The sequence below is a fragment of the Barbus barbus genome (genome assembly GCF_936440315.1).
Source record: "Barbus barbus genome assembly, chromosome: 14".
NCBI classification, from domain to species: domain Eukaryota; kingdom Metazoa; phylum Chordata; class Actinopteri; order Cypriniformes; family Cyprinidae; genus Barbus; species Barbus barbus.
This window is the reverse complement of record NC_136742.1, coordinates 10,478,595-10,505,674: the sequence shown is the minus strand read 5'-3', so window position 1 is coordinate 10,505,674 and position 27,080 is coordinate 10,478,595. Positions and strand designations below refer to the sequence as shown.

At 37.1% G+C, this 27,080-nt stretch overlaps 1 protein-coding gene across 5 annotated transcripts; it reads right to left on the bottom strand.

The window, feature by feature from the left end:
* Positions 1 to 219: 219 nt before the first annotated feature.
* LOC306879737 (glycosaminoglycan xylosylkinase-like) lies at positions 220 to 26,500 on the bottom strand. 5 transcript variants are annotated; one of them, XM_079432899.1, is made up of 9 exons: positions 25,995 to 26,500; positions 23,409 to 23,653; positions 21,202 to 21,755; positions 18,055 to 18,141; positions 12,250 to 12,359; positions 8,244 to 8,415; positions 2,889 to 3,080; positions 2,656 to 2,715; positions 220 to 1,315 (listed from the first exon to the last, which is right to left on the bottom strand). In XM_079432899.1, the coding sequence occupies exons 3-9, from the start codon at positions 21,576 to 21,578 to the stop codon at positions 1,084 to 1,086; spliced, it is 1,230 nt and encodes a 409-aa protein (XP_079289025.1). In that variant the 5' UTR covers positions 21,579 to 21,755; positions 23,409 to 23,653; positions 25,995 to 26,500; the 3' UTR covers positions 220 to 1,083. The 5 variants fall into 5 exon arrangements, with proteins under 5 accessions (XP_079289025.1, XP_079289026.1, XP_079289028.1 ...); XM_079432900.1 differs by having other exon boundaries at positions 454 to 1,315; positions 25,873 to 26,176; XM_079432902.1 differs by having other exon boundaries at positions 456 to 1,315; positions 23,572 to 23,653; positions 25,995 to 26,176.
* Between the last annotated feature and the right edge of the window lie 580 nt (positions 26,501 to 27,080).

Below are 27,080 nucleotides of genomic sequence, written 5' to 3'. Positions count from 1 at the left end.
GATGGCAGCATCACGAATTTAGGGCTGGGTGATATATTGAACGCGATTATCATGCAAATCTCATCAGTAAAGCCTGTTCTGTGATTAGCGGAAAATCTCCATCACCTGAATCTTAGATAAGATGTTATTTTTGCCCAGAGATTAGTAGGTCTGTTAGTAAAATATGTTGACTTTAGCAATCTTTGTTGCATTATGTGCCAATGGTGACCATTCAAAAATGGAGGGAGAGCACATTAATACTTTTTGAGTTACAGGCATGCAGACTTTGGAGAAAAAAAGCTTAAAGATATATAATGCCCTTTTAGCAGGTCTTAACAAACTTCACTTATTCTGTGTAGTCTAGACCAAAACATGTGCCAACAGCATGTTGCTAAACCACAGATTGCTGTCTCTGTCATTTGTGTACAGTTGTCTTTAAGAAAGGGTGAACAAATGCTTCATACACACAAACTTCTGTAAGTTTAAATATTAATTTTTAATGTTGAAAATGCCCCACAGCAATCTTACAATGCTGTTGTCTTCCCCAGCTTCTCTGAACATCAGTAGCAACAGCCGCCCAGCCCTACAGAACACATTGAGTCTATCATAACTCATTTTATCTTTAGATCAATAATATTATTACTCAGTATTATTCAAAAGCTTGTTCTATATATACAGTGTGGGAGATGTTCTCCAAAGTTCTGTGAATAGTCTTCTGGATCTGTCTTCCTGAGTCTAATCCCTCCAAATATCTCATTTCAAGTTCCACATCTGTAACTCTGATTACAGGAAGATGGATTAACAGTTTTTCAGACTTGGATGGCAAAAGAAAAAAAGAGAGTGATCCTAAAATAAAAACAATAACAGGAAACAGGTGTTAAGGCCTCCTCACTCCATCCAGAGAGCAAGAAAAAAACCAGTATGGAGAGTCTTCTTTGCCTCTGTGGTCTGACTTGAATGTATCCAGTGAAAAACAAACTCCACTAGGTCGGCTCATAGGGCTTCTCATGGCCTCCGCTTCTCTGGCTCCATAGCAGGAAGGCGAAAGGAGCCTGTGCATTAAGAGTCAAACACATCTTCACTTCCCTTGTTTCTCCAGTGCGTTTAAGGATGAGGCAGGTTCATGCGGTCCTCGATCAGCGTGTTGTCGGCGCCCTGCGCCTCCATGCACTGCCGCACGGTGGCCAGTACTCCATTGAGACGGCGGTCGAGCGCGGTGAGATGCGGCCCCGTTAGCACCAGAAAGGCAGGATCATGGGCCGTGGCCTGACGCATCGCTGAACTCAACACTCCACCTTTCAGCAGGTTTAGCCTGTTCCAGGTGGAAACACGGACCCTTTTGGATACAATGAGAGAGAGACAGATATAACGCATCAAATTGTGTCTGGCTCATTCAAGAACAAAAATGAAATGACAGGAAGCAACGAAACCACAGATGTTCGATGCACATTGGTCAACTTTGTTACATCATTTAATGGACACGGTTTCTCATGACACCTCAAAACGCCACCTCTGATTGAAAATGAATGACTTGCGATTTATTTGTTGCGTGAAATCACTGTCAGTGTGAGAAGCCTTAAATTCCGATAGACAGACAGGAAGTCTTAAATGCACATGTACAGTTAAAGCTATCAATATCTCATTAAGGAGATAAGTGGAGCATTAAGGCATTCTGGGAGCTAAAGCTATAGAATATCCCCACGAAAAGCCTCATTACCCAGAATGTTTGTACCTTTCGAATTTAATGTCACATATCAGGAGCACTTGTTGTCACAATAGGTCAATAAAGATATTGGGAAAACTGGCATTATTGATTAAAAGTAAAATATATAACTGTAAATTTCTGTTCAAAATTTCAGGGTTTTTAAACTAGGAGTCTTTTAAGAGTAATTTGATCAGGACAACAGCGTGAAATATTACAACTCTTTTCTAATTTAATATATTTTAAATGTAATTTATTCCTGTCATGGCACAGCTTCATTACTCCAGTCTTCAGTGTCACATGATCATTCAGAAATCATTCTAATATACTGATTTGCTGCTGATTCTTTAATGAATAGAAATTCATTTTAAATAGATTTTGTATAAATATAAATTTTTAATCTTTACAGTTATTAATGATAAATTTAATGCTAAATAAAAGCATTCTCTGATCCCTCAAAAGTTTCTTTTTGAAGCAATGTAAAAAAAAAATCACTTTGTGACTGGTTTTATGTAGTAAAATGTCCGTCTTTATTACAATATCAATGCAGTACTGGTTGCTTGATCATTTTTCCAAGGTAACTGCTGTTCAAAATGCAATTAGCTCGTAAACGATGTATATAGGAGTTGAAAACAAAACATTTATATTGGAGAAAAGACTACAGCACACCACTGATGGTGTCTTTCATTTAAATTTTAACCTAAAATCTTGATTAAAAAAAAAGAAAATTATGTGTGAACTATGTACTTAGGCAGGCAAAACCACTCAGAAGCTTGTAGTATAACTGAAGGTCAACAGCATGTCAGTGTGGTCAGAGTGTCAGAGTGAGAACAGAATGGGAAGCATTCATCATCACAGCCAACAGATGAAGTAAGCCAGAAGTTAGGGTCTGCCAGAAGTATGCCATTTTTAGGAAACCAAAGTGGGTTGAAAGAGGAAGTCAATGTTTACTCTGTGTTTGTGTGTGAACTCACATGCAACACTGATAAAGAGGGGCGAGAATACTCCTCTCATCCAAAGCTGGGTTCCCAAAACTGCAGGAAAAACACAAAAGTTCAAACCGTCTTACTTGTGTCAAAAAACAAAAACAAAACTCTCTATTTTTTAAAACTGCTTCTCAAATGTTTTTTGGTAGAAGCCCAGTTATCTAATTACTTGGATCTATCATCTTTTAGGTGACTAGATCTCTAGATTTCTTTCTTTCTACCTTTTGGCATTGTCCAGAAGGATGAGCATACTGGCTCCTCCATCGTCTTGGAAACTCTCATAGTGATGGCGATCTGCATTGCCGATAAGGTAATCAAAGATGGCTGTGTCGATAACATCCAGGAGCCGCGGACCGGCATCGTAAGGAGGCATTTTCTTCACGGCCTCACAGTAGCTCTCATCATACTCCCACCTGACACACACACAGAATCACTGATCAACACAATCAATAAAAACAGACATCCTTTAAAACGTGTTTATCCGTTGACTCCATCAGTTCTGGATTAACGTGAATTTCTCTGAGAAATCTCATTAGATTTTGTGTCAAATGTTCACATGCAGCTTCTTTTGGCCCAGAGACATCGCATTACACAACTTCAAAGACAGCGCAGGGTACATGCATCATCTGCGTCAGAATGTTATGATTGGCCCAGAGCAGTTGAAGTCTGAATTTCAACGGCTCTGAATTGGCCTGGAGTCTTATAGCCACTTAGAAAGAGAAGGGGGCTAATGGGACATTTAAGAGCTCAGTGCTCTGTACACTGAGACAGGACATTTATGTTATAAATATACAAATAAAGATCACATGCAGTTCATCTGTAAAGGAAATAATCTGCAGAAGACTTTCAAAATAACTTTTAGGGGAAAACACTTCAGTATATGGACCAATTCTCACTATTAACAAGTTGCTTATTAGCATGCCTATTGTTAACATATTGCCTATTTGTTAGTACTTACAGTGCGTGCATAATTATTAGGAAAGTTGATATTCTGATCATATTTTTTTTTCCCCAAGCCCCTTTTACCAATTCCAAACAACATCAATCGTAATAACTACTATTCATTTTGTATTTAATCATTTATAAGTGATATATAATTGTCTATGAAGGCTGGAAGTGCTTATATTCAGATGTGTATAATTATTAAGCAGGTTTTCTTTTACAGATGAATTGAGCCAAAAAGAGATTTACCTCAGACTGAAAAGTCAAAAATTATTAAATGCTCGTGAGAAATATTCAAAACTAATGCAATACAGGTGTAATTTTAATTCGGTGTACTTTCTGTATTGCATTAGTTTTTAATATTTCTCATGAGGGAAGATGATGTTTAAAGCACAAAATCTGATACTTCTCTTCCTTTATAGAGTGCTGTAGGGATGACATGTTAGTAAGCATTTGCTTTTACTTGCAATTGCTTTTGGATTACTGCAGTAAGTAAGACCTGTGACCAACAAAAGTTTATGATTCTTACATGTTTTGTTTAAGAAAACAATGGAAAAAAAATGAACACAACTTTAATAAAATGTGAAGCCTAAATACAATCACTATTAGTAAAAAGATAAAGTTACAAAAAACAAGCTACACCACAGCTGCATGATCAACGTCACCATCACTAAACTTCCAACAACTCTTTTAACCTTTAAAAGCTACACATTGGAAAGTTTGAGTTAGAGTTGTTTGCAAACGTATAAACGCAATGCTAAACAAGTAGACTAGTGGGTAGACAAGTTTAAAGATAAATCTCACCACTTATTAGCACAAGTGGGATATTCCGGATGTATTTTGGGTCACAGAATAAAACATAAAATATCTTGAGCTTGTGTTAACCACAGACCTTATGTTTAGGCTTTTAACAAAAAACCAGTTAAAAAAACCCACTGACTTTGTAACGATGGAACAATAAATGCTAAATACCACCTAAAATGTCCAGGTTTTAGGTCCTGTAAGGACGTTCAGCGCAAGTACAAATTTAGTGCAAACTGCAATCGGATAACAAATGCTTTCAATACCTGCATTTGCAGAACTGAAAGAGTTTCAGAGAACTTCAGAACAAAATAATTCATCCGTTACATTTTAAATAGCAGTCACAATATGAACTGATTAATGATTAGTAATAGCCAAACTAGTTTTATGTTTCATTGAATGGCTGCATAAACCAAAAGTTTCCAGTAATGTGTTCGAGATAGAGATAAGGTTAATGACATGTAAAAAGGTTTCATACAGTTCTGCAACATTGATTAGCAGTAAACGGAGGAAATGCCCTCAATATATTCCAAGAGCTCTTCAATCAGGGTCCAAAATGAACACTTGCCAAGCACCAAATGAGAGTAAAAATGGGCACTGGCTTCCTGTTTATTTGTTTGTTATATTTGGAATCATTTATTTCAGCAAGAGAGCCAGGCCAGCCAGAACACTCCAAACCTGTACGAATTTCTTTCATAGATATTCTGGAGTAGTGTTTTAAAAAAATATAGATTTTTCAATGCATATTTATACTGCAATATAATCTTGCTTCTGATAGTGAGTTCACACTCACCGCAGCGTAATAAGCAGTATTTACATACCTGCTGTTCAAAAACAAATACACATTTAACCTTTTACTCCAAACTCGCTTGATAACGTCACTCAAGTGTTTAAAACAACTTCCTTTTGTGATCTGATATGGCTTATCGTAGATGAAACCAAATATTTTCTAGCATTCTACACTGTAATACATGCTGTCAATTAGCATTGCATTATAATTAGACTTTATTTTTATGAATATAGGCAATATTTTTATGAAAATACCTGAGATATCTAGAATAACAAAGATAAACCATATATTGTCGCAGTCGTGTGTTTATTGTATTCATGTTTAACCAGTCAAAGTGTTATGATATAGTGATAACTTGATGCCATTGTCCATATTCCTTAATATTCCTTTCCTGCAACATCATAAATTATATTACTTTTGTGAGGCATATTTGGAGTTTTCACTCTATTTTGGGTAAAAACAAGAAAAATAATACTTCCCTCTGAAGAAAGTTTATTTTTCTTAAGTTTTTCTCCAGTGTCATGTTCTAGCCTTGTTATATTTATCTATATGTATAAATAACTAACATTTTATGCCTTTAATGTTGTGGCAGTTGTTCCCTATTTTTCAAGGTGTCATATTGAAGTTACAAATACCAGTATCTAGTGTTGCTTTCGTCAACGAAAATGACTAAATATCGTCGTCATGAACCTTTATCACGGGACGAAAACGAGACGAGACGCAATGTAAATGCTGGTCATGTGACGATGACTATAATTAAATATATAATGCAATATTGTTGACGAATAAAAACAAAAAAACTTTGCTAAAATGTGTCTTCATTTTCGTTGACCAAAACGAGACGAAACAAAATGTTATAACGTTATTTCGTCTCGTTTAGTTGCGTTATTATTATTATTTTGCAGTATTTCTGTTTCCTGTGTCTCACTTCAGGGGCTGCATCAGGTCGCACTCCGCAGACGCAGACGACGTCACTTCCTCAAGCCCCACTCGCAGCCGGGGTTCGTCTTTGGGAGGTGTGTGTGTACTTCTAACATGTTTGGTTGGTAAAATAAATGTTGTAAATTCAAATCAGAGTGTCTTCCGTGTCTGGAATGGATGTATTCTTGAGTCTATAAGGTAACAATAATATAATAAGATAACCTTGTTTGAAATGGGTTTGGCTGACAGAAAATTTTGGTTTCGTCTATACTACTAGGTACTATATTGACTGTATTTTAGTAATACAATTCTATTTAACCCAATTTTCATTGACAAAAACTAGACTAAAATGTCATCAGTTTTCGTCGACTAAAACTAGACGAAAATAGTCATGGATAATTCTGACTAAAATAAGACTAAAATGCTCAAACTTTTAGATGACTGAAACTTGACTAGACTAAAAAGAGTATGAACGTGACTAAAACTAATAAAAACTAAAATGACAGCTTCACACAAAGACTAGACTAAAACTAAAATTAAAACAGGCCGCCAAAAATAACACTACCAGTATCATGACAACACTGAGAAAATTACTACAATTTTCATTTTAGGATGAACTATTCATTTAAGAACCATTCACACCAAGAACGCTAACTATAAGGATAACAATATTAGCATCCATTTTTTGTCTTAAGTTTTTGTGCTCTGTCACTTTAACTTTAAAGAGCTAGAGCGTTTAATGTTAATGCTACTGTTAATGTAAAGCTAATGAGCATCCATTTTTTGTCTTAAGTTTTTGTGCTCTGTCACTTTAACTTTAAAGAGCTAGAGCGTTTAATGTTAATGCTACTGTTAATGTAAAGCTAATGAGCATCCATTTTTTGTCTTAAGTTTTTGTGCTCTGTCACTTTAACTTTAAAGAGCTAGAGCGTTTAATGTTAATGCTACTGTTAATGTAAAGCTAATGAGCATCCATTTTTTGTCTTAAGTTTTTGTGCTCTGTCACTTTAACTTTAAAGAGCTAGAGCGTTTAATGTTAATGCTACTGTTAATGTAAAGCTAATGAGCATCCATTTTTTGTCTTAAGTTTTTGTGCTCTGTCACTTTAACTTTAAAGAGCTAGAGCGTTTAATGTTAATGCTACTGTTAATGTAAAGCTAATGATGCAAATGTTACCGTTCCTCTGTCATTATCATTACAGCTGTGTGGACTTCACTATTCTAATAGAATTGGGATGACTAATACAATGATATAATTATAGCTCTTCTTAATCTATAATTATAGATCGTCTTTGGTGTAAACAGGACTTTGGGGTTCACTCCTTTTGCCACTTTCTCAATCCAAACTTGGGAGTACCAAAAAAAAAAAAATCAATACATTTTTCCAGACAAAGGTGGTCTTATGCAAACTTTATTTTAGAGTCTTTCCAAATGTATAAAATTCAAAAACTTTCCAACCGCCTTCCCAGAATTAACAGCATTTCCCAGACTCACATTACACTTTGTTTACCTTTACATTAATGATACTGGAAACATTCTTAAGACCTGGACAATGAAGTAACTCCGTGGTTTTAGTTTTTTCCGGTTAACAATGTTTACTTCTAATTAATGAGTTTGGTAAGTTCAGCATTTAATAAGGTAGAAGCCAAACAGGCTTCCTTTTGAGAGGGCCTTTTTCTTGTTTTTCACATAACTTATTTCACTTGTGCATTACTTTTATGAAGAAAAAAAAAATCTCTGCTCAAAACTATAAACACAAAACCAAAAGTAGTAACTAACAACTTTTGGTTTTGAGTTTGTAGGTTTGGGAAAAACAATTACACCTCATTTCAGGAAACATGTCTTGGGTGGGAAAACTTGGTAACCAAAAACACTACAGTCTTAATGTTTAAGTTATTTTTAATCAGCAGTTTCTGAGCTACCCAGCTTAAGAAAAATTGAGTTATATTCTGAATGCTGGACCATCCCATCCTTAGCCAACTGAAAGGCCAAGAGTTAGTATTGCTTAGTGAAAGTCCCCACTGACCAACAGTCATTCAACATGTACCTGTACACTCATTCTAGTCAAAGCATAAAAATATCTGGCGAAGGGAGAAAACCAGTTAAAGAGAGAATTACAATACCTGGCGAGTTTGCCCTCTCGGTATGTCCGTCCCCATGGGTGTCTGTGTTTCTGTAAGGGCCAGACATCAGGGAGCCACAAGGTAACCGATCCCTCCATCACATCCCCCTCTGCACACGCAGGCTCAGTCTCGCGGCAGTAATAACACTTCCCATAGAAACATGTATTATTTCCTACAAGAAGAGAGACATTATCACCAATTATCATTATTAAAATGATGTCTGGAAGGACTGTGCTTCATGAAAGGAGTGTTTTGAAGGGACAAACAGTAGGTTATGAATCTTTTTATGGAATGGATTATGCTGCAGATCAGTACAGGGCAATCTGAACTCAAAAATACTGCTTGACTGATGCAAGTGTTCAACAGAGACGTAGCATATATTATGCGTTATTTTTCACAAATGGAACAATACCATTCAACCGGTTGTAATTCCTTAAGCTCCATTCAAAATGGCAGCGACAAGAAGTGACACTGAGTATTGCTGACAGGATGTAGGCATGTCTAGCAACGTGACAAAGTTGAGAAATGTTTGACTTTATGCAAATGAAGCAAGCGCGAAAAGTGAAGCCATAACATTTAGATCACCCCTGGTGGCTGGCGGCAGTATAGGTCATAAAATCCCGCCACCCTCTACATGTAAACGTATGTAAACAAATAAATTACACTTTTTTTTTTTTTTATTCTTCCAAACACCGTTTCTGTCATTATTGGTAGTTCTTATCACACTGCTATATGTTAAAGTGTTCATTTTTCTAGTGAGTTTGGCTTTAGTCTGTTATTTGATGCTATAAAAAGGGTGTGTGGCGTCATGACTGTAATCTTGCGACAGGGTCTGCGGGAGTTCGATACCGCATCTCCAGCTCATGATCACTACAGCCCAGACTCGGGCTCCAAATGACCACATCGGCGCAATATGACTTCTGGCTTTACTTCTCTACAGTGCAAGGAAGTGTCCATCTTTTTTTACAGTAATGACTTTCAGGAGACAGAACAGCCAATAGTAGTGAAGACACGGTCAGTGGAGCTCACACGTCACCCGTCTCAAATACAGTAAAGACGATGTCACTGTTCTTTATTATATGTCTGTAATTGGGGGGGGGGGGGGGGGGGCACATCCAATGACTGTGGCAACATTAACATTTGAAAGGATACTATGTCAAAGTTATTGCTTTCCTTATTCAAACTGATTTTTTTTATGAATATATGGTTGACCTGAAGAATGAAAGCTATATCATACACTTGGAAATTTATAAGCTATATCACTGCTTATCGACACTAGGGGTGTGACAACACACTTAGCTCACAAGATGAGACAAAACACAGATACTTAGTTCACTAGAACAAGACAATATTTTAATACGATTTTTAAGAAATTTTCAATGACTAAATATTTGTTTTAATTACAAAAAGTAAAATGCAGTTGTATTTTGAAATATTTTAACTAATCTAGGGCTGTAACTAATGATTATTCTGGTAATCAAATAATCACTGATTATTTTGACAACTGAGAAATCTGATATTTTTTAGTAACACAAATAGACCCAAGTGAAAACCAGGCTTTAGTATGACTATTTATATATAAAGTAACGATGAGGCAATAATAACTGGCTCAAATAAAATAGCAAAACCAAGTAATTACATGGTTTTATTGAACAACACTGTTAAAATACAAAATGTAATAAGCATATACATAATATGAACATAACCAACTTAAGTACATATATTATAACAAACACCTGCAGAGTGCACCAACGGCCTGGAGACGTTTCACTTTACGATTTTGAATCCATTAAATTTTAATATTTGGCCACATGCAAACTCAGAAACTTTTATTTTGAAATCGCGATGTAAATTAAATGGCATATTTAGAAATAGGTTGATGTATTCTTGCAATTATGAAAAAAAAAAAAAAAGATCTGTGAGATAAAATTTACCTTTTTTTTTCTGTGGCGGAAACGGGCTTCACAGAATATGCAGAGGAAGAGTTTAGCCCCTTTCACACATAAGTTGCAGTCTATACTGGTAAATTACCGGAGATCATGTGTGAACAGGACCTTTTCAGAAATCACGGTAAATTTGTACTGGGAATCATATCTTTCTTATGGAGATGACATGATTACTCTGAGCTGTTTACAAAGCTCTGCTGCTTTTTAATGAGCTTTTCTATATAAATATGCGCTAGATGGCCATCTTTGACCGTTGCGCCTCGCAGCTTTTTTAATGTGTCTTGCTTCTCCATTCATCAGGGCTGCGACTCTGCTACTGGATACTATTATGCACGTCTCGTGTTTATAAGAGCAAAACATTCTGATTGGCTAGTGATGTTAGTTTGATTGAGAGTGAAATCTGTGCTCCTCTCATACCATTGGTAGGCGAACTCATGAACTCGAAAGTGATAAATAAGTTTTTTTAAAATATAGGATGATTTTTTTCTGCAGCCAAACGCTGCATGCCAGAGATCCTGCACGATGCCGGAGAACTTTAAGCCCTGACAAAATATCCATGCATACAAGAATACATCTGAAATAATTAGAGGTACAATTAGCATCAAGCTACAGTGAAAATGTATGTAATTGTTAACGTTTTTTGCTCAAAACCCACTTTAAATCATCAGAGTGCTTGTAATAACTTCCGATTGTGATCTAAAATGTATTTTGATTCTATAATATACATACACTCTGTATGTTTTATAATGAACGGATCGATACCTGCTTGTCATGTGTCATAAGCATCCTTTATTGTTAAAAAAATACCATGAGCTGCATAAAAACAAACAGAAAACCTGTTAATTATTTTCATAATTATAGGTCTATTTACTTTTATATTTCATGTGTACAAAAATGTTTCTCTTTTTTTATATACGGAAGGGCAAGAGATATGATTACAGGATTGACGGGTCTAGAGTGAACGAGCTCTGAATCATAAACACTCGCGCATGTGGAAGATAACGGAGCGGCGCTCTTCAGATCACATAATTCAGTGGAGAATTAATAGAAATGTTATTCTGTATAAAGAACACGTGAGAATAGTCGGTTCTTAAATACCAACAATAAGCATTCACTCTCTTCTCTCTTACGGAAAAAGTCCTCTACTTCTGCGTTTTTACGCTCATGCTCAATACAGTCTTCTGAGCTTTTAGTGCCACCGCGTCGACCTTTTGGGTAACAGTAGTTGCTCTGGCCATGTGATGTGATGCTCAAATCTTATTGGACGGCCCGTGTTTTCGCTTTGCGAAATTGAAAAGATTTGTCAGACTGGAAGAAAAAAAAACATTCGCATTTTCGGTGCACGAATGTTCGCGGTCTATGTGGAAGCATCCATAAGAAGCTGTTGTTTTATTCCAGCGTGTCATTGCGTCCAAAATTTGTTTTGTTTTTTCACGCTCCGTGTGAAAAGGCCTTTACAGTGACAAATCATACCAGGGTAATATGAGGTCAAAATGCGTAGCCGCAACGCAAAATGCATATAGGTTGGCAGGTCTGCTTTTGTGGTTTTAACGACCAACAAAGCTGTGATTGGTCGTTGTACAAGTTGGTCAGGTGGTCTCTTGTCTAAGTGGCCAGTTTTAGGCTAGAACTCCAAAGTGGACCAGACCTTATGCAGACAATCATAAGTCTGGCTCTGTGAGAGTTGCTCCATATTTTTTTATGTCTGGCCACATATACTACAGTAATTAATACAGACTCAATATTTAAACACCTGACTGTGACTGTGGCTAAGAGAAAAGTACTTTGACTTGAATATGCTAATGATAAATTAATGCAAAGCGAAGCATTTCAGTTCTTGCTATGGCCTCAAAAGTGGTATTGAGAATTGTCAAATTGCATTGGTATGGTATCTTATCTACTACTGAAATATCATGGCACCAGCAGATAAGAAACGTCTTTTCTGTGCTGGAAACGTAAGTAGTGGTTCCAAATTAGGGAAGATGAGAGAATGTGATAGAAAAGGGAGGGATCATCTCAATAGACAGAAAGCATTGAAAGTATGACAGGGTGAAACTGACCGTGCATCAGGAAAGTGCTCAGCAGTTGATCTGTAGCTACTGGCTTAATCTCAGTACGCAGATTCATAAACCTCCCCACCACCAGGGGCGCTCTTCTAAAACCTAGGATCCTGCAGGAAGAGATTGAGAAGCTCATGACACATCAATATACAGCTGGTTATCGACACAGTTATGAATGTTTACGAATAATATTTACATTGTCATATGCAGTGCGTGTGCGATTGGGGAATCCATGGGCATGGGCAGACTGCAGACCTGAGCCAAGATTACGAAAACTGAAGCCAAAACATTTAGATCGCCCCCTGGTGGCTGGCGAGTATAGGTCATAAACCCCGTCGCCCTCTACATGTAAACGAATGTTAACAAATACATTACACCCCCCCCAAAAAAAAAACACAGTTTCTGTCATTATTGGTTCAATTTGTGCTAATTTGTGTTCAAACTCTGCAGACTAAACAGCAAACTTAAATCGCCTCTGTTTCTGTGGTTATATGTGAAAGATAATAGCCACAAGGAGTTATTCTGTTTACCTGATGTAGTAGATTTAATGTGGATGTGGTTTGGATCGCAGTCTTTATGTCAAGTGGGTCAAATAACGGGTCGGGTGTTCTGTTGAGGACTGCAGGTGCGGAGCAGGTGTGAGTTTACCAAACAGGATCCATGCAGGACTGAATAGTTTAGTGTTTCGATGATATAATGAATCATACATTGATCAATATTACGATTAGGAATTTTCAGTGAACTAATTGTGCACAGAAATTTTTTTATTTAGAGCATTTGACTTTACTACTATTGACTGTTATTCTGCTAAGACTGGTAATCATGAGATTAATCAATTACTTTATTCTATTGACAGCTATAGTTTTGACAATATACTAATATTATCTAATTTCCCAGATTATATTTTACACATTTTATTTTCTAGAATTTAGATGGGCTTTTAAAATACACAACTGTTCAAAATTTTGGGGTCAGTAAGATTTATTTTAATGTTTTAAACACATTTCTTATAATTAAAGTCTGCATTTATTTCATCCAAAAACAAAACAAAAAAACAAACAGTAATAATAATCATTATTACAATTTAAAATAACTTTTCTATTTTTTATATATGTAAAATAATGTGTTCCTAAATTTGTAAAGCTGAATTTTCAGCATCATTACTCCAGTCTTCAGTATCACATGATTTTGTCATATTTTGTGAAGTATAATCAGTCATGGCCAAAAATCGGCACCCTTTGATAAATATGATCAAAGAATGTTGTGAAAATTAATCTGCATTGTTAATCCTTTTGATCTTTTATTTAAAAAATTCACATAAGAATTTAAAATGGGGGGAAATATCATTATGAAATAAATGTTTTTCTTAAATACATGTTGGACACAATCATTGGCACCCCTAGAAATTGAGTAAAATATCTCTGAAGTATATTCCCATTCATATTCACAATTTTGAGCACTCCAGGGTGATTATGAACATGAAATTATCCAGCCATGGCTTCCTGTTTCACAGAAATATAAATAGGAGGGAAAACAAAGCCCAAATTCCCTTAATCATCCATCACAATGATAAAAACTAAAAGAATAAAAAATATTTATGATGTGCAGCAAAAGATAATTGAGCTTCACAAATTAGTGAAGTGGCTTTAAGAAAAGAGCTAGAGCAGTGAACATTCCCATTTCCACCATCAGGGCAATAATTACGAATTTCCAATCAACAGAAAATGTTACAAATCTGCCTGGAAGAGGACGTGTGTCTATATCATCCTAATGCACGGTGAGGAGGAGAGTTTGAGTGGCTAAAGACTCTCCAAGGACCACAGCTGGAGAATTGCAGAAAATAGTCTCGGGGTCAGAAAACCTTAAATAAAAAAGTCAAGGTACACACTAAGCCGACTTCAAAGAACTAGCAGCGACGAAAGCCGACGGTGTTGTCGCCTCATGTCGGCAGCGTCGAACAAAAAAGCTGCACATGAACACACCGCACAGACTTCAGCCGGCTGCAAACTGAACACGTGCGTTCTGTGCCTGCATGAGAGAAGTTAGCGGTCTATATCAGCAGCTATCAATAGTAAATATTTGTTATTCAAACAGAGAAACTGAAACAAAAGATATACGAGATGAACGTAGATATACGAAACGTTTAAAAAAAAAAAGCAGTGCTTGCTTACCATTTTGAATATCAGTAACGTTGATAACTTTCATTATTTTAAGCAGCTCATGTTGTTATGAAAACATTCACATATTGGAATGCTTGGGCAAGATCATGTCACATCAAAAAACAGCCTTTTGTCTGTGCCGCCTTCATTTACTTGCCCATTTTCATCACTTTTGCTTTAATTCTCCTGCATGGACTCGTTCACTAAACTGAACATCCAATCAGAGTTCTCTCTCTCACTGACAGTACGCGATGGGCTGACAAACTACCGCCGACGTGAGCCCGATGAGAGCCGACGAGTGGAACACACCACACAAACTAGCCCGATGGACGCTCCCCTCCCTTGGCTTAAAGGGATTGTTCAACCAAAAGCAGTTCTTTACTCTCATGTTGTTTTAAACCTGCATAACTCTTGTGGAACACCACAGGGCTTCAATTTCAAATCTGTTTCTCACACCTGGCATATGGGACACCAATCCACAAAGACTACTTTTATGATACAAAGGTGTTTTTCTTCTTTTCTTTGAGCTTAAGCAGTGTGGCATGGAAAAGAGCTGAGTGAACAATATGCTGTGTGCCACAATAAATTAACTTCATATGGGTTTGGAGTGACATGAAAGTGAGTTCACAGTAGCTCATGGATATAAGAAACTTTGCCTGATAAGAAGTTGACAGCAGGAATGTGGAAAACTAAAAGGCTTTTGGCTCTCAGCGTTTAACATCATTCTTGTAAACACTCGATACGTTCAGACTGAACAGGACGGCAAACAGTCATATGAAACGGTTGTTTGAGCATTTTAGTTTTGACCAGTCATATTGCTTCCAAGTGTAAATAATTCAAAATTTGATAAATCAGATTTTTTCCGCAGACTTGATTTAATGTACAAAACAGCTGTAATGCTCAACAGTGGCACTAAGTAATTTGAACTAGCCTTTGAATACACAACATGACACAACACACATCATAATAATCACATAATCCCAAGCACACAGTCCAATTTAGAGGAAAGTGTGCAAGTTTTTTTTTAATGTACTTAGATTTAGAAATTATAGTTTTTATTTTGAAGTGAAATGCATTTAGGCATCTAGATGTGGTGAAGACGACCTGCAGAAGTTCAAACCGAGCATCAGAATGGGGAAGAAAGGGGATTTAAGTGACTCTGAACATGGAATGGTTGTTGGTGCCAGACGGGCTGGTCTGAGTATTTAAAAAACTGCTGATCTACTGGGATTTTCAAGCACAACCATCTCTAGGGTTTACAGAAAATGGTCCGAAAAAGAGAAAATATCCAGTGAGCGGCAGTTGTGTGGACGATCCATCCTGCCTTGTCTCAACGGTCCAGGCTGGTGGTGGTGGTGTAATGGTGTGGGGGATATTTTCTTGGCACACTTTGGGCCCCTTAGTACCAATTGAGCATCGTTTAAACGCCACAGCCTACCTGAGTATTGTTGCTGACCATCCCTTTATGACTACAGTGTACCCATCTTCTGATGGCTACTGCCAGCAGGATAATGCACCATGTCACAAAGCTCAAATAATCTCAGACTGGTTTCTTGAACATGACAATGAGTTCACTTTACTCAAATGGCCTCCACAGTCACCAGATCTCAATCCAATAGAGCACCTTTGGGATGTGGTGGAACGGGAGATTTGCATCATGGATGTGCAGCCGACAAATCTGCAGCAACTGTGTGATGCTATCATGTCAATATGGACCAAAATCTCTGAGGAATGTTTCCAACACCTTGTTGAATGTATGCCACAAAGAATTAAGGCAGTTCTGAAGGAAAACCCGGTACTAGCAAGGTGTACCTAATAAAGTGGCCAGTGAATGTGTCTATATATACACATACATATATATATATATATATATATATATATATATATATATAAAATGGCTGTCAAAATTAATGCGTTAACGCCACTAAATTTATTAACACGTGATTAATGAAGCGCACATTTTCTGTTTGACCCATGGCCTAGCCCGTAGTTGGAGAAATGCTGATACACAGTGTTGCCAACTTAGCGACTCTGTCTCTAGATTTAACGATTTTTTGAAACACCTTTAGCGACAAATCTAGCAGCTTTTTGGACAAAAATTTGTTAGTTTCTGAGACTCGCTGGTACTGCCGCACGAGGTCTTGCTTTCCCAGCGCGCACACACCTCTCTCTCTGCGTCTGCTCTGTTCAGCGAGCGACAGGGGTGCAGCGCTTTCAGTTAAAACAGATATTATGTTGCTTCTCTAATTTTACATGCAAGTAAAGCGGAAATTACAGCTATTGTGTCTTTAAATACAGTATGTGGGCACAGAGAGGCAAACAAATGTAATAATAAACAATAAATGTACATTTTGCATGTTCAAAAGAAGTGAGCTGGCCTGTCGTGCAAAAATGTAAACAGGCTTGCATAAGTAAATTGCTCAGAGCAAAGAAAGAGAAGTAATAGGAACCTGGTATTTCTTTTTTCATGTGTCTAATAAACATGAGTTCTTTGAAAAACATCTATGACCTTTGAAACATGTCTAGTTCTGTTTTGACTATGGTTTCACTAATAATAAACATACATTTGCATAAAACATCCATATTTGTCCATACCCATGTTGACTAGAGTATTAAAAACTTAAAGTATTAATTTAAGGTACATTTAGAACAGATAAAAATGTGCGATTAAGTTGCGATTACTCACGAGTTAACTCATGACAATCATGCGATTAATCGTGATTAAGTTTTTTACTCAATTGACAGCCCCTTTACACACACACACACACACACACACATACATATATATATATATGTATAAATAATTGTATGTATAATTAATGCTATATACAAGTTACAAATATTATTTTAAGACATTATATATTACATACACATTACAAATATGAATTAATCTTAAGAAAAAACACTTCAATATGCATTCTTTGAAAATGATTAGTGTTTCTCAATTCACTTCCACCAACAATTTTTCACCTAATAATAAACAAGCATACTTACTTTTGAAAGACTTTCTTTAAATCAAGAGTTTGAGAAATATGAGACGTATGATGTAGTAGAATTACAAATTTAATCCTGACGTAACATTATATGAAAAACTAAGGTGATCTACATTGTATTGGGCATTTAATGAGAACATAACGGCATCTGTTTACTAATTAGATTCAATATAGTTTCTAGTGAGGGGTCTGCTGGTGATCTGCTCTGATCGTCCTACCGAAAGTTAAAGACATGTGAATTTTTACACGTCTTTAGTTCTTGTGGCCAGGTGCAGGTTAAGTCATTTGAGTACTGTTATTTTTGGGGAGTAGGTTTGCTGATACTCAAAGTCGGGGGTTGATTTCCTGAATTGTCATTAGATGTTTTGAGGCTGTGCAAGGTAAACACCTTAAAGGACTGCCCACTGAATGCCTATAAAATACAGTGTATCTCTGTCTTAGTTAGACTTTTGATGACTGCAGCGCATTCTCAATAAAGAACTCTGCTGAAGATACCCATGAGGCTTCTGAGTTTTCTAACAATGTGTTACGAAAACAACGTAAAGCAAGGTAATTATCACCCTAAAACTGCCCACAGTTGGAGAAATGCCCAATTGAGATATTTGTTCTAATCGTGCAGCCCTAGTGTGTGTCTGTGTGTGTTTGCACATTACCTGTCCAAGTGGAAAGCAGCAATTTCGGCATTATGTCGATCGTACCCTGCGTACGGCTCTCCTTCAACCACATAATCTCTAGTGTACCTAATAATAAGACAATGAAGAAGATAAAGACATAAGATAGGCGAACAGTAATTGAGATAAAAGCAAAAGATGACACAAAAATTAACATTAAAACATTGTTATCCATGTCCTAATGAATTCAGGAATAAAAAAAAAAAAAAAGAAGTGGGCAAAGTGGGCAAGCAATTAAAGCTTTCTCGTGCACAAATGTTAGTTTTTGTTTTAACCAGCTGCAACATGATTTTGCTGGTCTCTTGATTTAAATTTCTGTGGTGTTGCATTGTGTGTACAGGCCTAAAATGAATTTTCACTGGTCCAAATTACAGTATACTGAACATCAGATATGTTCTGACTGGCTGTGATTGTGTGGTGTCACACAGTATTTTCACATTTAGTGTGGACATTATTAGAGTAATGAACTTAACTAGTCAATCCACTCCTAACATAAATGCAAATGTAATGCTTCCTTGTTCCTTAAACAGCAGAATGTACTGAGCAAATATAAGATTATTTGAGTCTTCCAATATAAACCAGACCTGATACCTTGACAGTCTCCAACACACACAACGCCCACTTAATGCAAGACCCATTTTTCAACATAGACTGTTGTCGGGTAGCTTATGTAACAACGTATAATAAAGTGACTATTACACCCACAGAAAACATGAATACTGTGGCCAAGCTGAGTTCGCTGCTCGGAAACCAGAAATAACAATCTCAATCACTTCAGTTAATTCTGGATTTTAAAATAAGTATTGGAACACTTTTTTTTTTGTCAAATAATGTGTGCATTTATTCCTTCACATCATTTTGAAACTACTAACACTGCAGCTTATTTTAAGAAAAAAAAAAAACTGCCTAAAAGGCTATACTATACTCTACTTCTTGCAAACCTCAAGCATTAAACACTAGCATGGCATTCCAGTCAAAAAGTCTTGACTTTCTAACCTCTTATTTGGAAGATATCCCAAACTCCACTTAGAATGGCACACAATATAATGGGACACACCCGATTCAGATGTTTGGAACCAAAATGTGCAGTGCAGATGGATTGAAAAAGTTCAGTCTGGATGTGAAGTCATCAGAGATAAGGTGTGTTTGATCAATGACCTTAGAGACCAGGAGAGCTTCCTCACTTATCTAAAATCCCTGTAGATCCATGATAACTCTAATAGGCTCAGATAGGAGCAGACAGCTGAACTCGCATGAAATAATGACAGATTGCTTGTGTCCTATGTGCACACAAGCAATTTTATTCCAGAAATATTCTGGTAACACTTTACAATTAGGGTTTGTTAACGTCACTTTTATTTCACGACACCTAATGCATTACAGGGATATTTCACTCAAAAATGAAAATTCTGCAATTAATTACTCACCCTCATATCGCTTCAAACCCGTAAGACCTTTGTTCATCTTCAGAACACAAATTGAGATATTTTAGATGAAATCTGAGAGCTTTCTGACCCTGCAAAGACAGCAACGCAACTGACACGTTCAATGCTCAGAAAGGTAGTAAAGACATCGTTAAAATAGTCCATGTGACATAAGTGGTTCAACCGAAAAAACAAAAATAATGACTTTATTCAAAAATTCTAAAAATAAAATCACGAGAGTAACACGACGTGCGCGTGTGATGCTTATGATGTTGAAAATGCATGCGCTGTGCCTTGTGTACGAGCAGAGGAATGCACACGTATACGTCGTGGTACTCTCCTTAATGGCAGCGGATGCTGATGTGGAAGAGAGGAATTACTGAATAAAGTAGTTATTTTGTTTTCTTTGCAAAAAAAAAGTATTCTTGCAGCTTCATAAAAGTACTGATGTCACATGGACTATTTTAACGATGTCCCTTCTACATTTCTGGGCTTTGAATGTGGTAGTTATGTTACTTGCACCTCGGCTTTTATGCTGTTATGATGCAAGATCAATGTAAGCAGCCTACTGGGAACACCCTTGAAACAACTTTTTCGAACTGTATGAATGATTATTTTATGTTTAAGTGGTGTGTGTAAGGAACTGGAAGCAAGCAGCGTATGGCTGTTTCTAAAGCACGCAGTGCCATCTGCTGTTAAAAACTAAGCTCAGAATGGATTTAAGAGAGAATCGCGATGTATTCGGAAAATCTCAGAATCGATGCAGGATAATTACTCAATTTGCGATGCATGGATTTATTTTCCCAGCCCTAATTTGTATACATTACCGTTCAAAAGTTTGGCAAGTTACAGCATCGATGCATTAAATTGATAAGCAAAGATATTTATAAAGTTACAAAAGATTTCTATTTCAAGCATCACAGTTTCCACAAAAAAATCAATCAGCATAACTGCTCTCAACTTTGAATTTTCTGAAGGATCATGTGACACTGAAGACTGGAGTAAGGAGTAGAAAATTCAGCTTTTCTTTCACAGTAATAGTTTGTATTTAAAAAAAAAAAAAGTTATTTTAAATTGCAAGAATACTTCACAGTATTACTGTTTTACTGCATTTTTGATCATTAAAAAAACAGCAGTGTGTATGTAGAAATATATAAACCTTGTTTAATAAATTCTGTAAAAGCTTTGTTCATTGTTAGTTTATGATACCAAATGTTTTTAACTAATGTTAACAAACTTAACCCCATTACTAATATCCTAAACCAGAAAATTTTAAAAAATTTAGAACATTTGAGAAAAGTTCTTTAAGATTTTCCAATTGGTCAGAAGGCTCTTCAGCTTCACCGTTCCTAAACCCAGGCTAGCATTTGTTTTTAATAAACTGTGTAACATTTTGAATTGCTCAAAGTTTGTATTACTGTTTTGTTTGTGTATTGTTTTGTTATTACTGTTGTTATGCTCTTTCTTTTCTGCACATTGTTATGCACGCTCAGGTCTCTGAAAGGTGCTGTATAAATAAAAATGATTATTCATTCATTTCTTTTTCTATTTCAGTCACCGGCTTTTTCGTCCTCTAACTCACTCACTCACTTTTCCCCTCACTCTCCCTCTTTCTAAATCACTCACTCCTTTAATTTTAACCTCATTCACACTCTCATTACTTTCTCTCTCTTTCGTTCCCCATCTTAATCATCCCCCTGCTTACCTCTTGGGTTTGAATACCACTTTCTGTCCTCCATCGAGCACCAGTAGGGCTTTAAGCTGGGTGCCTTTATAGCCCACGTCGGCCCTCTCCACGCGAGCGGTGGCCAGGGCGTTCAGTACGGCAGCTAGCTCGGGCGTTTCGTCCGGGTACACCTCCCGTGGACCCACCCACTGGGCGGCCACTTCCCAGGGCGACTGCAGGGTGTGTGTGAGGCGAGCTCCCTTGGCCAGGGCCAGGCTGGCCTCCATCTTGCGGAAGGCCCGCAGGTCGCGGCGGCTGGCAGCCGATCCCTCCCCTCCATCCAGCAAGAAAACCTTGGCCAGGCCGAGGAGAAAGAGCACAGCGCACAGCACCACCACACGCTGCTTCAGCTTCATCACCACCCGCAGCCAGACACCCACCGGTGGCCCACCACGCCTGAGTCTGCCAGGAGACACGCACTTACGCCTTGGGCATGGCACTGCCCGCTGTCTGACCAACACCACCACCGGTCAGGCAGGACAGGAGCGGGTCGAACCACCAGAATCTTAAAGAGTGAGGATGGATGACACTTCCTGTGAGAAGAGAGAGAGTGGTTGTCATTTTCAAGGAATAGATGTGTAAGAAATTTACTTAGTCTCAGGCTATGCAACATGTAGATGAGTTTGTTTTTTCATCAGAACAGATTCTGAGAATTTTAGCATTAAATCACTTGCTCAACAATGAATCATCTGCAGTGAATGGATGCTGTCAGAATGAGAGTCCAAACAGCTGATAAAAACATAATCCACAAGTAACCCACACAACTCCAGTCCATCAATTGATGTCTTGTGAAATAAAAAGCAGTGTTTTTGTAAGAAACAAAACCATCAATATGCTTTTAACTCTTGCTTCGGGCTAAAATACTTAAATAAATGCTTTGTGTGTCCACTATATTGTTTTATCCAGTGAAAAAGTCATCTTGTCTGAATCAGGAGAGAAATGTGCACAGATCAAGCACCATTTATAAGTGAAAACAGTCCAAAACATTTATAAACAAATATGTCTATAGATGTTGTTGAGAGGGAACAACAGGGCATTGACATTTTTCACTGGAGGAAGTGTAATTATGGATTATGGACTTGGCCAGAAGCGATGGTTTAATGCAGTGGTTCCCAACCACGTTCCTGGAGGCCCCCCAACACAGCACATTTTGCATCTCTCCTTTGTCTGACACACCCAATTCAGGTCTTGGAGCAGGGCTGTCCAAACTCGGTCCTGGAGGGTCGGTGTCCTTATTATATACCCTGTACAACTTTTTTGCACATTATTTTGCACATTCCTCTTAGTACTATTTAAGTCAACAACATACTGACCTGCACATTTATATTTATATTTTTTATCTATCTTTTTATTTTATTCTTTCTATTTTATTTTATTTTATTTTTTTCTACTTTTCTTCTCTTAATATTTGTATACTTTATAATTGCACTGTCCTTGGAGCGGACCTGACCTACATTTCACTGCTGGTTATACTCTGTATAATTGTGTATGTGACGAATAAAACTCTTGAATCTTGAATCTTGTCCTGCAGAGTTTAGCTCCAACTTGCCTCAGTACCTGCATGGAAGTTTCTAGTATGCCTAGTAAGAGCTTGATTAGCTGCTTCAGGTGTGTTTAATTAGGGTTGGAGCTAAACTCTGCAGGACACCGGCCCTCCAGGACCGAGTCTGGACAGCGCTGTTTTGGAGTCTCTACTAATGAGCTGATGATCCGAATCAGGTGTGTTTGATTAAGGTGACATGGAAAACATGCAGGATTGGGGGGCCTCCAGGAACGTGGTAGGGAACCACTGGTTTAATGTTGAAATGTCTTGATAGATTTGTTTCTTACAAACATGCAGCTTTTCACGTCACAGGACATTAACTGATAGAGACACAAACTGGAGTCATGAGGAGATTACTTATGGATTATTGGTTTGGACTCTCATTCTGACGGCACCCATTCACTGCAGAGGATCCATTGGTGAGCAAGTGATGTAATGCTAAATTTCAGTGAAGAAACAAACTCATCTACATCTTGGATGGGCTGAGAGTAAATTTGGGTAAACTATTCCTTTAAAAGCACAATCTTTGACTCAGAACAGATCTATATTTATTGTACTGTATGACTGCCGTGAGTCAACACAGACAGACATGACGCTGACAGGCGTAGAATAAAATCAGAGCACTTCACGTAAGAGCACTCACTTATGCAGGAGAGCTTCCTCAGTTATATAAGACGTTCCTGGTTGTGTCTGCGGTCGTGCCGCTTGTGTTTAACGTGACAATCTCTTACACACGCCAAACTCAAATTCTCCTAATATATGATTTGGAGTCCAGCCTAGTGTTGAGTGGAGGGTGGGGCGGCCACCTGTCTGCTCAGGTGTGTCTGGTCTGTTACTGTCTGGGGGAGTCTGGTTTCTGTGGCACCTCTGAGCACAATCTTGAACTCCCTAAAGTAGAAAAAATACAAAGTTTCTGGCACATCAATAATTCCAAAAAAAGTGGTAAAAAACAGATTTGAGAACTTGACACATTTAAGATTTTTTTTTTCTAATCTATAGAATTAATTTGATAAAAAATACAGTGAAGTACTTTAATAGTAATAATATTAAACATTATTATTAATATTTAAAATAACTATTCTATTTTAATATTTTAAAGTACAATTTATTCATGTGATGGTAAAGCTGAATTTTGTGATGCTTTATATATTTTTTTATAATGTTTTTACTGTCACAATTTAATGCATCCTTGCTAAAAACAAAAAAAACAACAGTGATGAATTTTAGACTAACACTATCTTATAACAACAAACAGAGGCCATAATTACATTTCAGTATAAATTAAAGATTTATTCAAACATACACCCAAAGATATCTAACTTCAAAACCTTTAGCTCCACTGCTCACAAAAGGACAAACTCAACAAAATCTCAACAAATGCCAGCAATCAATATGCATAGCCTCAAACACATGCAACATTCCTCATGCATCTCAGGGTCTACATTAAAGTGAAAGAGCCGCCCAAGCAGAAGCAGCAGAATCTCGGCTCAAACAGACTGCGGTACTGAGCCCTGGCAAACACAGAACAACACTCTCTCAACAATTCCTGATCTCAGCCTGGGGCTTATCTGGGTCTGAGAGCGCTGCCACTCCAAAGACTTCTACTAAACACACATTCACATTTACTACTGTGCTCTGCGCTCTTATATCTAGTGTGTAGGATCAGCCCACTCATGACAACGGGATAAAGGCAGACTTTTGGCAGACATCCACAAAACACATTGCTTTGATTATAGAACATTACATGAGACAAAAATCACAATGCAATGTTTTCTTTTTCTATAATGCTATATTGATCTGCATCGATACTCTCTGGTGCCTTTGTGAAGAGCAAAAATAGACATTTCTTTAGACTGGCATCACATGACAAGTGCTCATCCAGGGCTAAATAATAAGGATGTTGTTATGGAGTCAGTTTGAGAGTTTCAGGCCACTAAATCTTATGTGCATGCACTTTTATGCATTGTTAACATATAAAAGGGTTTTGTGTGATGCACTGAATGTTGTTGTTGTGAATTCTTTTTAAATATGTCACCAAGGTCAAGTTATCTGTCATGGGGTTTCATTACAGCTATTATTGCAGTTAGGCTTCTCGAATTGGTTTGGTCAAGTGGTAATCCAAGAGTGCCGATATTTAGTTCAACTGAAGATTTCACTAGTGTATGTGAGCAGAGAAAAGTGAAAGCTGAGCGTTCAAAACATTGGTCTCTTTTGCTCGCCAAGGCTGCATTTATTTGATTAAATATAGAGTAAAACCATAATATTTTAAAATATTACAATTTCAAACAACTGTTTCTAAATATATACACACTTTTTTATTTATGGATCCTTTCCACAGAATGTGATGCAGTCCCTACAGCTCCACATTTTAGCTGTTTTTTTAATAATGTACATTTATAATAATATACTCTGTTTTATATTACCTTGGCATTAAATTGCAGCAAACTAGTTAACACTGCTGTGTGAGTGTTTCTTTTACAGCACCTGAGGGTGATTTGTTCCTCTTTTAGAAAGTCATAGAAACACTATCTTGTTTTGTTTCGTTTTTTCCCTTTCTTTTGCTATTTGAGTAAAAGGAATGTAAAAATTATATCCGCTGTAGCTTCCGTTCACCAAACTATGATGATTACTATGAAGACATGTCTCTCCTCATCTGACACAGGCAGGTGAGCAAGTGTACAATCATGAGACTGCATGCATATCCTGGCCACGCAGGCACTAATGACACACAATCAGCCATTCATATGAACTCCAGCTACACGCTAACACACCTACAAGTGTAAAGTTATACATGCAAATACACCAGCTTTTACACTTAAGACGGTCAGTAAGGCACCGCTGCTGTCAAGCGTTTAAACACACCTAATGCTGACTTATTACATTTACACAAATATAAGTAACCTGTTGACATAAAGAGTTTAACAATTAAAAATGAATAGTGAAAGTGCCAAATGAAGCTCTCGCGCCATTCTATGTATTTTATAAGCGAGAGTGCTAACGACGGCTAGCCAGCTAGCTCATAATTCCCTCGTTTTCTTCTTATTATAGCGATAAAATAACCAAAGATATAATCAAACGACACAGTTCTGAGCTCACTGTAGGTGTACCTCTATATATGAGTGTCTTCAGTTGCTGTTGGTGAGTTGAAGTCTTAGTTTTTAGTCACAAGCATATCCGCACGGCTAACAGGCTAACAGTGAAACCGTGACATTTAAAGGCACAGACTCACCCTTGCGCTACTAACGAAACATTTGAACAGAAAAACCCCAAGATACGTTTATCGTCAATATCCAGCCGCTTGTTGTGGGTCAGGCTCCATTCATTGCTGCTGCTGGCTGTGTTTGTGTCTGATTCTCTGTGGCTCTTCCTGACTGTGTGAACACACACACTCCAGCAAACCCTCCGTGTCTTAAAGTGAACACGGTCTGCTAGTGTTCATGCGTGTGTGGGGCATATAGCAGAATTATAAATAATGCCAATTATAATTATCGGCATCACGCGACGTTTTTCCCCTGTAAGAATTCCGGTAGATGTTCCAAATGTCGAATAAACGCAACACAATTTCTATAGGCTACTATAATAATTCTATGTGCATATTTAACTCAAACTCATAATGCACAGAATAGTTGGTATGGCATAGATTTTGTATACATGTGTATATATAAATAACTAAAGTATTTACATGTAGGCTATATAGTTGCACACATGTTCTGTCTCGTAACGTTGGAGAACAGCAGGGGGATTATCACACAGTACTACTCTAAAGCTCCTTTACTCGGAATAAATGCACTGTAAAAAAATAAAGTTGAGCCAATTTAAAATTTTAAGGCAACCAGCTTCAGCAGATTTTTTGAGTTTTCGCAACTTGTTGTTTTAAGTTTATACAACAAAAAGTTGAGAATCTCCTACAAAAATAAGTTGAGAGGACTCTTTTTTAACAGTTTGTCCATAATTACATTTATGGTTATATCAATATTATGCAGAATTACATGCAGGTAATCCTAAACCAAACCCTAATCCTAACCATATAGTAAGTACATGTAGTTAATTAATATTACTCAGTACTTAAATATATAATTGCACTGTAACAAGGACACCTTAAAATAAAGTGTAACCAGAAAAAAAAGTGTAATTAAATTAGTTATGAAACCGTTAACGATTACAAAGGGGGTTACATCTGAATATTTTCACATACATAAAGGTTTGATTTCTTTCCCAAATTGCATTGACTGCTCTAAAATATGAGACACCAATGTTTAGACACCGAAAAGGACATGCTTATTCAATAACTGTTTTATTTCCTATTTGGGTTTAT